Source organism: Acipenser ruthenus, chromosome 32 (assembly GCF_902713425.1).
Source record: "Acipenser ruthenus chromosome 32, fAciRut3.2 maternal haplotype, whole genome shotgun sequence".
Lineage (NCBI taxonomy): Eukaryota > Metazoa > Chordata > Actinopteri > Acipenseriformes > Acipenseridae > Acipenser > Acipenser ruthenus.
The window spans coordinates 1,931,977-1,948,416 of NC_081220.1; the positions used below are offsets into that span (position 1 = coordinate 1,931,977).

Genomic DNA, 16,440 nt, shown 5'->3' on the forward strand with positions numbered 1-16,440 from the left:
GTAGCGCGTTCGCTTAGCATGCTAGAAGTATAGGGATCGATGCCCGCATTCTCCAAATAGTTTTAATGTATCTGCGTATTTAGTCCCAACGCATTATGGAGATAAATACAAAGTGTGACAATTCTTTGTAACAGAGTCGCCCGCCCTACATGTGTATTTTAAAGCAGTCTGCTAATTTGTAATATTCCCGACTGAAAAAATGCAGTGCGCCCTCCATCGTATGCCTTGCGAGAAGCACAAAGGGAGATTTTTTATATTTTTTAGCAATTGAAGAGTTTGTGTTAATTGAGAATAAATATAAATGGCTTGAAGTTTGCTTTAATTTGTAACGTGTTTGTAATGAATTAGTGGTTTTTTACCATCATTGTACTGTATACTAGCTACTGTTGCATGTCCAGGAGTTTGTTAATCAGCTTCCCATATGGTCTAGCGGTTAGGATTCCTGGTTTTCACCCAGGCGGCCCGGGTTCGACTCCCGGTATGGGAACGTCTTTGTTATTGTCATTTTGTTACAGAACTGTGGTCATGTGTAATGTGTTTTCATTATGATAATAAAGCTACAGTTACTTGAAATTATATATATATATATATATATATATATATATATATATATATATATACAGAATGATGCAATGTATTTGACTCTATTCACATCACCTCACATTTCACTGGTTGCCTACGAGGGCTTGAGAGGGGTGACGTAAAAGTGAGAGAGAAAGAGCAAAGTTTAAACACATAACATACAACAATCTGACACTCGCTCCCGACGGGTCAGGCAGCATCCTTTGGCTGCTGGGCGTTTAGTGGAACAAGAGACAGGAAGGGGACCAACAGGACAAAATGACAGATCCTTCGCAACTCAGTGCGGCATCCTCAGGCAGCTAAGCTGTCAGCTGGGCAGCGTGGAGAGCTTAGGAAAAGTGTCTCGGGTCCGTTTAGGAGAGACAAAAACAGAGAACCCCCTCCGTTTAGGACAGACGGAAACAGAGAAACGATGGAATGCTGTCAGTAGTGTGCAGTGGCCTGCTGTAGAGAGCAGAGAGCTGCTGAATGCAGTGGAAATTGGTATTTGAGAGTTAAGGCGTTTAAGATGATGTCGGAGATGGGTCTGCCGTTGGGCAGAGATGAAGAATGCGTAGATCTGAGGCCTCTGCAGAACCTGAGAGGATGAGAATGCGTTGCTCGGAGGCTGCTGCAAAACCTATTGATTTGATCAGGAGCAGTCTAAGAGTGTATTGTCTATTGCGGTGTTGGAGGACGCTTGACTGAAATGTTGATAATCGTAGGACATAGTTTCCGTATGTGCCTGGAAGCTCAAATTGAATGAAATGGACTTTGAAAGTTGTATTAAGTGCCTTGATGAAGTTGGGGGCAAATGAGTAAGTGCAAATCCGGGAACAAGAAGGTTACAGGAATGACGTGATGCAGGGAAACTGGAAAATTAATGTGACGGTGGATTCTTAACATCTCAGAAAGCTGATAAGCATGGCTTCATGACCAGATCCTCGAAGGGAGGGGTTTTGATTTGAAATAATCAAGTTAATATATGAAGCAAAAGAGGTTGAGGCAGGAGGGGACTGAGAATCCCTCGGAAAGACAACGAACTGCAGGAATTGATAGAAAGTTTGGAGTGTGCGAGATTCGCAGCGATAGCAAATCAGTTTAAATTATGTAGTTTGTGGTGTTATGCTGCCATCTCGAGGTTGCGATTGGAATTGAAACTATTGGCTTCAGTGAAGCAGAGTAGCATATATTTGGTTATTGCGATTAAAATCCTCGTCTATGTATAAAACATTTGCTTTAGAACAGTTAGTGATGATATAAGTAAGTTAACGTAGGTCTAGAAGAGGAGCCTGCAGTATTTAGATGTCACAATTCGGCGAGTTGAAGCTCTCATGTTGCAAAAGCGCAGCAGCCAGAAGATTGCAGTAGTGAGGCACAGGCTCGCATTGCCTGTTAAAGCTGCCTGGTCGCCATGGCAACTTACCACTCCCAGTAGTCACTCGATGAGGCGTTGCCGTGGTAACCATGGTCTGTGAGGCGCCGGTGTGAAAGAGTTGCAGTGCAGCGGTGACGTCGGAACAGTCTTTCTGATGAAAACGCAGAGCAAGCTGAGAATGACGCTGCGCTTTGAACGGCGCAGACTGAGCAGGTAGGAAAATAGCAGATACTATCTTGCGAGCGCTGAGCAGAGAAACCGCCTGCAGTGAAAGAAACGAACAACAAACAAACACAGACAAGGAAGCGGAAATAGTGCTGGGTTAAAGAAGAAAGAGAGAGATAGACAGGAGGGGCAGCCAATAACATACGTGGAGCAGCGCTGGCCCTGCCCTAATAATTGACGAGGCGAGCGCTGCATTGTGTGATTGGCTGGAAATACTAAAGGAGGCTGAACTGGGATCAGCTTCCACCCAGAAGAGATCGCGGACGCTACCGGGCAGGACGCCACGGAGGGAAGGAAAGACAGGCTAAAGAAAAGGATAAAGGATAAGAAAAAAAGCAGCGCAAAGCGGGAGAGAGCCCTCTACGGCATCCCCCAAATTACACATAAACACTAACATTTAAAAGGGCCGGCCCTTAGCAGCAGTGTGATAACACGGCAAAACAAAAATCAATATCAAAAGTGGTGCTGAACACAATCCAAACATTCAAGTGAAAAAATAAATAAAGAAACAACAAAACGAGTCTCAAATACAACGTGGTCCCAACAGGGAAAGAACACAAAGCAAAATACATCAAGTGCACTTCTAGTAAAGTAATTAACTGCTATCAGGCTCTAGTACTTTAAACTATAGACTATCACGACTACCCGTGATCTGTTAATCAAATGCACAATCAAACAATCACCTTCGAATTAGTAGTTTAAAACACACACGTCATTGTGGTTACAACAACCATAACAATAGTTGATAGATAAACAAAAGCACAAACACAATACACCTTCCCTAATACGGAGCGTGGAGGCTAGAGTTGTTAGTATTAATTTGAATTTGGTACTTATCTCTACAGAATGCTATAACTGTAGATCTCAAGATCACCAATAACACAACCGGCAAATACAGAGAGAACGTCTCAATGCAATCACACGGAAGCGAGTTTTCAAACACTCACGACAAAACCACCCAATAATCCTGGCGTCTCCTGTTACCTCCACACTCCGTTCACACTAAAACAACTCCTCTCTAATAATGATTGATTTGGTTTAAATATGTTTGGTACAAAGGGGAGACAATTAACACTTAACAAGCTGCCGGTATGTTCTCAATTGGCACTTGTGTTCTTAAAGGCATAGCGTGCATTTACATTAAATAGGTTCTACAATGCAAAAGCAAGTTTTGGCATTTTTGCATTGCCTGCCTCGTCAAACAAGCTCGAGCCACAGCAGTGTTGATGCATATATATATATATATATATATATATATATATATATATATATATATATATATATATATATATATATACATACATACATACATACATACATACATACATACATACATACATACATACATACATACATACATACATACATACATACATACATACATACATACATACATATATATGAGCCTATGAGAATCACTGGCACAATTCAAGGAGAATTAGCTCAAATGGTAGAGCGCTCGCTTAGCATGCGAGAAGTAGCGGGATCGATGCCCGCATTCTCCAAATAGTTTTAACGTATCTGCGTATTTAGTCCCAACGCATTATGGAGATAAATACAAAGTGTGACAATTCTTTGTAACAGAGTCGCCCGCCCTACATGTGTATTTTAAAGCAGTCTCCTAATTTGTAATATTCCCCACACTGAAAAACTGCAGTGCGCCCTCCAGCGTATGTCTTACGAGAAGCACAATTTAACAGTTAAGTCTAGATGTAACGTATCAGATTACATAAACACACCTTGTGATCAGATTTAAAAAAAAAAAAAAAAAATGTATGCGTCCTCTATGGGTAGAGGCAGATAAGCTGCGTACCTGCCGTTTCTACACTTTAACATTTACGAAATACACACACTAAACTGAAATGTAATAACACAAAGTCTTGCCTTCAGTTAATATTTTAGAAAATCTACTTTGCAAACAGAAGAAAAACAAGCTAGCAGAGGATGGTTTTGATCCATCGACCTCTGGGTTATGGGTCCAGCACGCTTCCGCTGCGCCACTCTGCTACAGCTGCCTCATGACTGAATTACCAAGCAGAAAAAAAAACTGAACTCATCGTTTTAACCAGCCACACGGCAGTGGCCGGGCCGAACCATGGAAACGTTACAAATCAGAGATACGGTATGCAAAGTATGCAACTTTATCTATCTATCTATCTATCTATCTATCTATCTATCTATCTCTCTCTCTCTCTCTCTCTCTCTCTCTCTCTCTCTCTCTCTCTCTCTCTCTCTCTCTCTCTCTCTCTCTCTCTCTCTCTCTTTCTCTTCTCTCTCTCTCTCTCTCTCTCTCTCTCTTTCTCTCTCTCTCTCTCTCTCTCTCTCTCTCTCTCTCTCTCTCTAATATAAATGTAATGTTTTGCACTGTAAGTCGCTCTGGATAAGATCGCTTGTTAAATGACTAAAATGTAAATGTAATAAACGGGGTGACGTTATCTAACTTTAACGAACAAACTCGCCTGGATAAAAGGAAGAGCAACACTGATGCTACTAATCATGCTCGTTATTTGGGATATTATTCAATCTAACGTTAGCTAACGTTACCCAGTTGACTACATTAGCGAGGTACCGGTGGTGCTTGCTAGCTGGCTAGATAACACTAGCTAGCTTCTAACATAAGTTAGCTAACGTTACTACTTCAACTTATCTGGGGGCGGCTAGCGCAGCAAGATATGTACAAGCATTGTTGGGTCAAGTCGTTGTTTTTTAATTTTTTTATCGATACTACTGCTAACTTACCTGTCCTCTCATTCGCAACTCGACTTGCTCTCAAAAGCGCGCTCTCGTTTGGCAATGCGTTGGCTGATGACGTTTCCAACTCATTTTCTATTGGCCAACTGACCACGTCAATCAAACATCGAATTTTCAGGCAATGCGATCCAATCTGATCTCGTGTCCGCGGCTCCGGGCAACTTCATCCTACAGCAGTTGCCATGGAAACGTTTAAAACTCCGCAACAAACTTTAATCAAATGCACAGCTGTACAGAACACACCCCCTCAGACATGTGCTGTCTATTCAACCAGTTAGTTCAGATGATCGCTGATGATCCTTGTCGGTGACAGTCCAGTTTGATCCGCACGTACTTCTGCCAAACTTAAATTCAAAGTACAATCTTCTAAATGGGTTATTATTATTATTATTATTATTATTATTATTATTATTATTATTATTATTATTATTATTATTTATTTTAATTAACGTACTGACTGACAATTAGAGGACTAATATGAAAGAGGTGAGTGCATCAATTGCAGCTAATTAGCTCCCATTAGCACCTGAACCTCTTTATAAACCCATTGCGCACTAAGAAACACCAAACTCAGCTACTGACGGTTTTGTTTTTATTATTATTTCTTTATAACGAAGAAAGAAGTTCACGGTTGGGGCTGCCTTGGATTTAATGATGCCGTGTTGTCTTAGATTTGGGTAATTGTTGATCTTTTCTCTGCTTTAGAAACGTTCATTTTATTGTGTGTTTCTCACGTGCGTCTTTTTTTTCCAATGCAGAATAACATTGCTGTTAGCAGTGTTAGTCACTGAAGTTTGGACGCAGAACCCCCCTCTAGGTACGATAACGGTCGCTTCAGCAGAGCTGTCCTTTCAGCTTCCTGTTTATTTGCCGGTTATGTATTTTCAAGTATCGTTGTCTTCAGCAGGCTCGGTGAGGACAGAATGTCAAGGGAGTGTTATGATGATGATGTTGGATAAGTCTTTTGTTGGAAAGTATTTTCGAATCAATGTGATTGGTGAGTGATCATTTTTCTTGAATGGAAAGCTTTTGATGTTCAAAGCCTGTTGACTCGTAATGTAATAACCTGAATTAAGTACAGAGCACTCCTGCGCTGTATGGCAGCAACCAGGCTTTGTTTTTGTAAGATGCAGGGTATGAAAGTTTCTTGTTAGCTTTAAAAGCATGTTGCTGATCACACTAAATAGACCTGTGCTGCTACAACCTTAGTCAGACTTGTTGACTGCAAGTGCGCGGAAATAGGAATCATTTACTTTTAAACTTACTGTTTTGAATGGGTGTCTAATTCTACTAATATAAATCATTCTTACAAAATTGCATTTAGTAGATGGAACGGGAGTTGGGGGTGTACACTTTGTTATATCTCTACCTTGCTTGATCACGTGTACAGTTTCTTAAAAGGCCATCTGAATTTCTTTTCCATAGACAATAAGGGGCTGCTTGTGTCCCTCTCTCCAAGACTGGCTGCACAGTGTGGATATAGCTTAACTGTTGACTTCTTGGGAAATGCCAAGTTCCTTGCTTCTGTGCTGAGCTGCTTTGCTCAGAACACAGTGAGTCATCATTTTATTTCTTGTAAACTTGTTTCTAATGGTGACATGCTGGGACTAACTTTAGCCTTTGTTTCCAGAATGATGAGACCTACAAGCTGACAGTACAAATCAGTGTCTTCTCAAACAGTGCTATGACTTCAGCTTCCTCCTATGTTCAGAGCATGACATGCCGCTATTCTCCATGGGCAGAGAGGGAGATTCTGTGTGAAAGAAACTACATGGAGGTAAGGGCTGTCAGGATGTGATAATGCTGTTCAGTATAACTTGTTGGGTTGTGTGGGCATTTAATTGTCACTGCAGAAGTGCTTCACTCATGACTAATGTGAACTCTCTTTAGGTTTCTGTGAGAAGAGGGGTGCCACTTATTGAGCCAAACTTTGTTCAAGATGATCCTGATTGGTCCCTTGCATACCCAGAGGTAGAATCATGTGACTTTGCATTTGCTTCATTCATGTCCCCTTGGTCTTGCCTATTGAAGTCTACTCTATTGTCTCATCTAGAGGAAGCAAAATCTAACGGCCCCTTAACTTAAACCTGTCTCCCAATTGGGTGGCCATATACGAATTGTGTGACATTTAAGGCATTGGCTTTGCGTACATGTATTCTGTGATTGCTTTGATAGAAATTGATTGGAGAAATTAACCCTTTCTTGTTGGTGTAAGCCTTGTATTTCAACCACTTGGGTAGTGGCTTCATATGTGCAGGGCTATAAATCCTTCATGATAAATGTGTCCTGATTTACTTTTTTGAGGACTGCTGCATAGGAGCAATTTAGGTGTCCTAAAGTTTGGTACACTGATGTATTAAGGTCCAGTACAAATGAATGGCTGTAAACTCTGCTTGTATCGGATCCAGACAACATGCTTTCACATAGGCTTTCGTACGAAGTTGCATTTGAGGATTTTCTCTGTTCCATTAGAGATGCCTGGTGAACCTAGAATGGTTTCAGTGATGTGTCATTAAACTTTCAACTTTCAGTTTTAGTTCCTGTTTATTAAACATGACATCTGTTATGACAAATTCTTTTAGACTGGGGATGCTTTGTGTTCAAACTCCCTAATCTAATGAGATTTTTTTTCTGCTAGGCAACTGCTGCTGACAACAGCATCTGGAAAATTGTGTTCCATCTCCCAGCAAATAGAAAGACAACCATGACTGTTGCTCAGGCCATGACAAATGGCTATGGCATAAACACAACACCAACTCGAATTCTGGTTAGAGCTGCATACAACTCCACAGAAAGCCAGCCTCGGGTGGTAAGTAGTCTAGGCTTCACTGTTGTCTAGTACAGTATATCCAGACTATGAAGGTTGATTTAGTCTTGCTTTTATTTTAGTAAAAGTTCCCCCTCCCCTCCAACAGATCCAAACTGTACCAATGGCTGTGCTAAGATCAACCACCTTTTATAAGCAAAGATGGATGGTCATGATGGTGGACACTGCAGTTACATGTCCTACTGGTGAGTAAGCTTATGGAGGGCAACGGTGCTCAAGAACTGTTCTAGGTTTATGTATGAATTTTCTATATCAAGTCTATGGTGTTCCTTTCTGTCAGATGGAACAGCCTTTACAGAACAGATGATTACATGGAATGTTCCCCGTGTTCTACCTCCTCTTGTTCCGACACCACAAATTACTACCCTTGATGTTCAAATGGGAGTTGATGGCCGCAAGCTTGACCCTGCAACGATTCATAATAGAGATTATAAACTGGATGTCGGTCCCCAGCTAATCACTGTAAAAATTCCTGTGGGAGCTGATGGTGGATATTACAAGGTATGTAGAAGTTCAACATCTTCTAAATCCTTCTCATTTTAAAGCTTTCCTCCTAAGATGCTTCTGTGCTTTCAGAGCCATGTATTGGACAACGCCTATGTGATCTCTTACTCTATTGAACCAATGCTGGAGCATACCTGGCAAGATGGGCCTGAGAAGACCAAGTACACAGTACTTCATCCAATAACCACTCCTTTCATGCCTCGGCCACCAGTTGTCACAAACAGTATGTAGAACTTGTCCACATGCAGTAAATCAAAGGGATTTGTTGCAGTGCTCCACTTCATATCCTTCATTTTAACTGCATGCTTTAATTTCAGACACTGTTCCTAAAGCCAGAGTGTTCAATGTGACCCTGGGGACATTCCTGCCTGATGTGGAGCTGGTCAAAATTATAGTTGGACCAGAGACGTTAACTGTGCCAGAAGCCAACCTAAAAGGTTATAATGTCCAGGAGCATGTCTTTCCCAATGGATCCAAGACCTACACTCTCCAGGTGCCATTTGAGGACCCCAATGTGAAGCAAAAGGTAAAATCCCACCTGTTCAACCATCCAATTGCCCTTTGAAAACACTTGCTTCCTGTGGACGTGTTGCTTGCTGTCTGACTTTGGGATTAATCCTACAAACCTTTGCTCTTCTTTCAGGTAACTCCTCCAGACACCAGAACCTACATTCTGCCCCTGACCTACTTGCTGAATATAGTGCCAGAGAATACACCCTTTACTCATCCTGCTGTAGTCGAAGCCATTCTCAAAGACATCAGTAAGTGCCTGACTATTTGTTCTACAATTACCTTTTTCTAACCAATCTAGTCCATTGCTCTGACAACTGGTCTTCCTCTTGCAGTTCCACCTACAGTAACTGGCTACTGTGATGGTGCTGCATTCTATACCATGGTAACATATGGCAACATGGGTCGCAACTGGATTCCTTTTGTGGGCTCAAGAGAGCTTGGTGGAAGTCTGCTTGCCCTGTACAAGTATAATGCCAACTCTACCAATTTCTGGATGACTGTCCCATACAATTCAGTTGATGCCACATATGAAGTAAGTGATGGAACTTTAAAATGTGTTTAGCTGTTTTGGGTTCAACACATTACTGACCTGATGTATTGTCTCTGTAGGTGATCAGTTCTTCAGGCATCAGAAGCAGACTTGACTTGACCTTGAAGGATATTGGGACCATGGTTGTGGTGGCTGACTTCTCCCTGTCCTGCAGTTTCCCTACAAAGATGATTGGTAACTCTCCTGCAGACCAAGCATTCTTTAGAATAGCTGCTTTTGAGATTGGCACAAGGCTGCATGAAGTGATATTGAAGATATAATCTGTTTCTTTAACCTGGCTCCAAATGCTGTGTTTCAGATTGCTTCACCAATGGAACTATGGCAGCTCTTGCTGTGAAAGTGGAATCTGTCCCCAGCTTGTCTCCAAGTCAACTAACTCTAAGGGATCAGAGTTGCCGGCCTCTTCAGTCTGATGCTATCAATGCCGTTTTCTACTTCAATGTCAACTCCTGTGGCACAACTAGAAGGGTTAGTATTGACCATATTTTGAGGAGGTTCAACATAGACAAGGTGGCCACAACAACCCTGGATCAGTCTGGGGAGCCATGGTGACCTGTGTTTCTATCCGATGAATTGTGGACATCTGAAGAATGCCACCTTTTGTATTGAACTGCTTGTCCAGTTGACAAAGGTGTTGTGACACATGACATGACTATTGGTTATGGCATTGCATGTGCTGCCTATAGACCTTTTGGGTCAATGGCAGTGAACTGGAAGGAGCGTACTTACTGGGGATAATCCCGTGGTGAGGCTGGGACTAAACTAATACATGAGTTAATACCAATTGCAGCTCAAGAGTCACCAGCTGTGTATTCAAACGTGTATTTGGAACAAATCCAAAATAACTGTTGCCCTCCTAGAGGTTACTAAAACAATACCATATTAGTCTAGCAGTTTCTGTAGACAGACTTGTGGTATCATACTAACTGTAACAATCATGAGGTCCCAAAAAAGTTTAATTATGAAATTGCAATATTCATTACCAATGGGTGTTGGGTTTTTTTTAAATTGTGAAATTGGTTAGTTAGTACACAGCTGGGGATGATCCCGAGTACCATATTAGCTAGTCTGCAACTTGGTATGCAGCTCCATACTAAATCTACAAGTTCATTGCAACCTGGGTCTTTGATTTCTCTTCCAGTTTGACAACAACCTCCTGACTTATGAGAATGAAGTGCTGTTCACATCTTACCGGTAAGGATTGCAATCAAATTGAGTATCCTTGTGGTTGAGGCTGAAACTCTCCTAACCCCATCTCCTCTTTCCAGGTTGAGAGTTGCCTGTCACTATCTGGTCAATGACACCAAGGTAGTACAGTTCTTGTACCAGAATAATCCTGCACCTGTAGTCCAGCCTGGCTTGGGGGACCTTGCAGTCATCATGCGGCTTGCATTGGGTAGGACTTGGCAATTGAAATAATATAGATGCTCTAGCGTGTTTCCACCTATAAAATTCTCCCTTGCATCTCTGCAGATTCTACCTACAACGACTTCTATGGAGCTCAGGATTACCCTGTTGTGAAGTACTTGCGAAGACCCTTGTATTTTGAGGTAGAGCTCCTGTACAGCAGGGATCCACAGGCTGAATTGTTTTTGGAGAACTGCTGGGCAACCTATTCTGCCGACAGGAATAGCTCTCCAAAGTGGGATGTTGTTGTGGACAGGTAAGATGCTGGAATATGATATTGCTCCTACAAAAACCTAGGAATTGGAGTTGTGGCTGATGTGCTCCTGACCTACTTTCTCTTTCTAGCTGTGAGAACTCTGCAGATGAGTACTTGACCATCTTTCACCCAGTCTCCAGCAATGCAAGAGTGCTGTTCCCTTCCCATCTGAAGAGGTTTGAAGTGAAAATGTTTTCCTTCACAAGCGGCCGGGATGCACTGAAAGGACAGGTAAAGTGGAGTGTTGGGATGGGGGTCTTGTACCACAATGCATGGTTTGGATTGCTTTGCAAGCAGCAAATAGTCACTGTGCTCAAATCTTTAGTGAGTTGGAATGAAAACATATAACTGCACATTTGCAAGAAACACTTACTATGATGCAATATATTTGTTTTTCAATTCAGTAATCCTCATTGGATGATGGTCCTGCCTGATCTATTGATGCTTGTTTTACTTGACAAGGTGTACTGTCTTTCAGATTTACTTCCACTGCAGTGTTGTGATATGTGATTCAAACCGGCCATCAGACAGCCTCTGTAGCAGACGGTGCATTCCAGGGAAACAGAGGCTTGGTAAGAGCTCTGTCTGTTGGGGGGAGGGGGTGACATTTTGCATGCATTTTTGTCCATTTGTTTTGATGGACTCCTCCTGTAGGTCGCAGTGCTGAAGGGATGGATGGTGGTGCAGTAAAGGCATTTGTGTCTTCTCGCCCAATTGAGCTGAAGAGAGATGGATCCCTTCACTTTATGCCTAGAAGCGGTAATATGCATGATGTGAACACAATTGCAGTTGAAGTAAAATATAACTATAACTATCTCTTTATATTCCACTAACTATTTCTTTCTTCTCTTGCAGGCCAAGTCAATGTGTGGTCCCTTCTGGGAGCTGCAATGGGTGTGTGTTCAGTGGTTGTCTTTGTAGCTGGAGTTGTATATTTTTGGAAAATGCCCAAAAGTGTGTATTGATAAATAAAAATCTTGCTTGTAAAGACTGTTTGGATTGTGTGGTTTTTTTTTTTTGGTGTGTGCTTGACTAATTCTACATAGATTATATATTGGTGTGTCAGAATGGCCATGTTAATGGTATTCTCTCCTCTTACTGCATTGAATGCTTTGCTTGTTTCCTGATCAGGCCATTCTCAATATGGAGTGTTACTCAAGGACTCTTCACTAATTCACTGAGTGAACGCGGGGGCAAAGACTTTCCTTCTCCATTGAGTTGTAACCCTCTTTGTTCCTTCTTGCTTTGACATGCTGCTTTCAGTATGCAAGTTTAGGGTGCAATTATCAACACTCCTATATATATATAAACCTTGTTCTAGCATCACAAAAAGTGTGTAGATTTATATGGGCTGATTGCTTGTTTTTTTGTTATGAATACAAGTTTGTATTCATTTTGTTCACTGAGGTTAATACGTCTTTTACTGGAAGTGGTCCCTGGTGAGAGCTCCAAGTAAGGTATTAGTTTAACTTTTTCAGTTTTAACACTGTGTACAAATGAGGTTGTGTTTTTTTTTTTTTTAGTAATTTGAGTTACTGGTTAAACAAACAACTACTTGGCAACATGTTCTCTTCATGTTTGTTTTCACTGTGGTTTATATAGTCTGTTACTGGATAAACTCATTCTACGAAACACGTTCCATAACAAACCGGTACACCCGATGCGGGGAATCTTTAGAGAGCTGAGTAAAAAGAACTGAATTCACTACACCCGCTGGCAACCCCTTGTGTAATGTGTTTATATTATATAGAGGACGCTGAGTTTGATGCAAGACTCGAGCAGACACATTCATATTATTAAACCTGCTCGCAGACTCTCCGGCGCCGTCACTCTGAGTGCTCTTTGAAACGGACTGAGATCGTATTTATATTAATGTTGGGTTAATCAGAGATGATTATCGGCGGCCCGTCTGTAGTACTACCGGAGATTTTAATTGCACAGTTTGTACCGCTCTGTGCAGCGCCGTCCCGTTTGTAACACGGTACGTGAACTGCATTCTGCTAAACAAAACAGCACAGCAGCAGCAGCGCCATCTACTGGACAAAACCCAGACATACACGTTAAACAATGATCCAGTTCAATATCTACAAAGCCTAAACAAGAAACTATTAGCGAAGCCCCGAAAAAGAAAATATTATTCAAAACGGTTTAAAATCAAATGTTTAATTGTTAATCTAACCATTTTTAGTTACTGTGGAACTGCTTCTCTCAGTGGAAGGTGACAAAAATAACAATTATTAAAATAAGGTTTAAAGTCTTCTTTACCAACAACACTACTCTCCTAGACCCATTTAATAATAACAATAATACACTCCAGGGTCTGTGTGTTATCATGAGATATATCACCACTTCCTGGGCGGTTGAAGAACTCGACTTCGTCTAGTGCCTCCCAACGCACCCAAGGCGTGGTGATATTACATCATGATAACACACACCCTGTCGTGTATTACTGCTTCATTAATGTAGTCATTAGGTTTATATGTCACATTCCTTTGTTGTCACTGTATTGATTTAGATATTCGGGTTGGATACCTCGGAAGCCAGTGGAACTCCAGCGTTTCTCTGACAACCACTGATAACCCCTCCCGTGATGATCGGCGCTGCCATGACAACCCATGACATCACCCGCACAAGTTACAACACGTCGAGTCATTTTTCTGTAGCACAGTATTAACGTGTTATTGTTTTCACAAAATAACATCAATAAGATTATCAGATCACCTGCTAGTGTGTACTAAACAAAACCTCAAATATCACTGAATTGATACAGAGACAAGCCGTGGCACCAGCAAGGGGTTAAAATGAAATAAATAAATAAATTACGACATGAAAGAAAAATACATGTGGGTGTATTTTAATCAAAAATCCATGCATCCATAATTCTGATTATAATCCCACAGCTAATTCTTTACAAATGATCAATTTCTATGTTTCTCGGAGTGCTAATGTGGTGTACATATTAATGGATTTTAGAAATCATCTATGCTAGTCTGCCCCTCAAACAGTTTTAAATATAATTTAGATTTAAATGGCAGGTAGTATATAAATCAATTTCTAAAACAGGTCGCATTTTGTAATTTAAATAGGCCTACGTATGAGCTACCAAAACGTATTTTTGTTTCATGTCGTTATTAATGTCTTTACTTATTTCTTTGGTTAAACTTTAATCCAGCCTTACATTTTAACTAATTGAAGTTACAACAGCGTGTCTATGTATGAATTACTGACGAGTAATATTTATGATTTGATTACTCTAGCAGATGAACTGATAATGTACGGATGTTATTTTGTGAAAACAATACAATATTAAAAAAAAGAAATACTACAACATTTAATAAATAAATAAATTATACACCAAACTGAAGCACATTTGTTTAGTCTTAATATCATAACAAATATACTTATTATAAATACGCACTTCCTTTTATTTGTTGGAAAACGGTATGGAAGTGAAGTAAAGTGTTTTTTTACAGTGCTATTTGAGTATTTAAAATATAATTAAAATGCCAGCAACGGTGTGTTAATTTAACGAAACGCCTAACGCCGCTCGGAACGTTCGCATTTTTAAATCCTAACGGTCTCTGCTCAGCTGAGTGGAATGTTCACGAGCCGGTTGCCTAGCAGCGTCTCCCCCTCCTTCTCTGCCCCGCCCTCTCGTCCTCTCTCGTTGCTCCAGCTAGGAGTTCAAATTTAGCTTCGTTATATTAGCGCAACTCTTTACTAACTTTTACAAATTAGCTTATTAGAGGCTTCGTGTTTTTAAGATGGTTCAGGTGCAGTCCGGGCAGACTGACTGGAACATCATTACAGTATACCGCACTGTGCTCAGCTTTGTGTGGCGGTTGATACACAAAATAATGAACAACTGTTAAATAAATCACATGTATTGCTTGTTAATGTTAATATGTATCTGGTATTCTAAGTATTATCAACAATTAATAATTCATCTATATTCATATTCAGAATGTAATACAGTATTAAGACAGGGTAGGTCCAGTATTATAAATAAATAAACATGCTTTAAGAGAAACAGCAGTGATGTTTATTGACGAATCCCATACATTCTCTATATGTTTCTACATTGTGGTTGCACAGGGACAAGGGACTCAGTGATGTTAAAAAAAAAAAAAAAAACTAGAGCCCACAATTAACCAATATAGAAAGGGGGAAGAAATGTATTGCCTGTTTGCAGTACCTTACACCTCTATTAAATGTCATTTGCCATGTGTCTGCCCAGTTCTGAATGCTGTCTAGATCATTTTGAATGACCTTTGCTGCTGCAACAGTGTTTGCCACTCCTCCTAATTGGAACTGCAAACACAATTCAAAAAGGAAGTTAGAAAGGCCAAGAGAGATAGATACAAATGAACATTGCTTAGGGGGCTAAAACCAATTCCAAAATGTTTGTCCAATATTATAACAGCAAGAGAACATTCAAAGAGGAGGTTAAATGTCTAAGAGATACAAATGGCAAAATCATAGACGAAGAAAACAAAAATAGCAAATATATTAAATGATTACTTTTCACAAGTTTTTACAAAGGAGGATACGGACAACATTATTATTATTATTATTATTATTATTATTATTATTATTATTATTATTATTATTATTTATTAGCAGACGCCCTTATCCAGGGCGACTTACAATCGTAAGCAAATACATTTCAAGTATCACAGTACAAGTAATAATACTTTTGGTTCAAGCAAGTACAATTGTGACAAAATACAATTCAATAATACAGCAGATAACAGTGTCAGTGATAGTTACATCAGGATACAATTAAATACAAAATACTACAGTTAAATACTTGGCAGATTACAGTACTCTGAAGTACAGGATTAAATGCAGTAAAATAGGGTGCAGATAAGAGCAAGTAAAGAACATTTAAGGAAGGGGGATAAGTGTCCAGGTGGAAAAACAGAGGAGTTCTATAGGTGCTGTCTGAAGAGGTGAGTCTTAAGAAGGCGTCGGAAGGTGGTCAGGGACTGGGCAGTCCTAACATCTGTAGGAAGGTCATTCCACCACTGCAGGGCGAGGGTGGAGAAGGAGCGGGCTCTGGAGGCAGAGGAGCGTAGAGGAGGTAGAGCCAGTCTACTAGTGCAGGCGGAGCGGAGAGGTCGAGTGGGGGTGTAGGGAGAGATGATGGTCTGGAGGTAGCTGGGTGCAGTCTGGTCAAGGCATCTGTAGGCTAGTACAAGAGTCTTGAACTGGATGCGAACGGTGATCATGAGCCAATGAAAGTTGGGAAAGTACAGGAGGTCAGATTTAGAGAGGTTGAGTTTGAGGTAATGCAAGTGCATCCAGGAGGAGATAACAGACAGACAGGTAGAGATACAGGAGGGGATGGTGGAGTCAGAGGTGGGGAGGAGAGGAAAATCTGAGCATCATCAGCATAGCAATGGTATGAGAAACCATAGGATGGGGGACCCAGGGAGCGGGTGTAGAGAGAGAACAGGAGAGGACCC

The 16,440-nt window shown here is 40.8% G+C and overlaps 2 protein-coding genes and 1 non-coding gene across 3 annotated transcripts; all 3 read left to right on the forward strand.

Annotated features, from left to right (window-relative positions):
* The first annotated feature begins 415 nt into the window (after positions 1–415).
* On the forward strand, positions 416–487 carry trnak-uuu (transfer RNA lysine (anticodon UUU)). Its single transcript has one exon. It is a non-coding gene; the product is annotated as a tRNA-Glu (tRNA).
* A 4,995-nt stretch (positions 488–5,482) lies between these two features.
* LOC131703162 (uncharacterized) lies at positions 5,483–9,285 on the forward strand (the record flags this gene model as incomplete). The annotated part of the gene is made up of 13 exons (XM_059006117.1): positions 5,483–5,592; positions 5,674–5,732; positions 5,823–5,912; positions 6,341–6,468; positions 6,546–6,692; positions 6,806–6,886; positions 7,554–7,724; positions 7,831–7,927; positions 8,023–8,243; positions 8,319–8,469; positions 8,564–8,772; positions 8,890–9,007; positions 9,092–9,285. Coding segments are annotated over exons 1-13 (1,692 nt in total), but the record flags the coding sequence as incomplete, so codon positions are not given.
* An 89-nt stretch (positions 9,286–9,374) lies between these two features.
* LOC131703170 (zona pellucida sperm-binding protein 2-like) lies at positions 9,375–11,963 on the forward strand. Its single transcript, XM_059006145.1, has 9 exons — positions 9,375–9,483; positions 9,608–9,777; positions 10,451–10,503; positions 10,578–10,705; positions 10,783–10,972; positions 11,062–11,203; positions 11,451–11,544; positions 11,627–11,731; positions 11,828–11,963. Exons 1-9 carry the CDS (start codon positions 9,429–9,431, stop codon positions 11,935–11,937), a joined length of 1,047 nt encoding a protein of 348 aa, XP_058862128.1. The 5' UTR covers positions 9,375–9,428; the 3' UTR covers positions 11,938–11,963.
* The last annotated feature ends 4,477 nt before the right edge of the window (positions 11,964–16,440 follow it).

Bases quoted from the DNA above. Each gene is read 5' to 3' on its own strand.
- LOC131703170 (XM_059006145.1), top strand. From the start codon at position 9,429: ATGGTTGTGGTGGCTGACTTCTCCCTGTCCTGCAGTTTCCCTACAAAG. The intron at 11,204-11,450 runs GTAAAGTGGAGT...ACTGTCTTTCAG, and splicing joins GGGATGCACTGAAAGGACAG to ATTTACTTCCACTGCAGTGT. The intron at 11,732-11,827 runs GTAATATGCATG...CTTCTCTTGCAG, and splicing joins TCACTTTATGCCTAGAAGCG to GCCAAGTCAATGTGTGGTCC.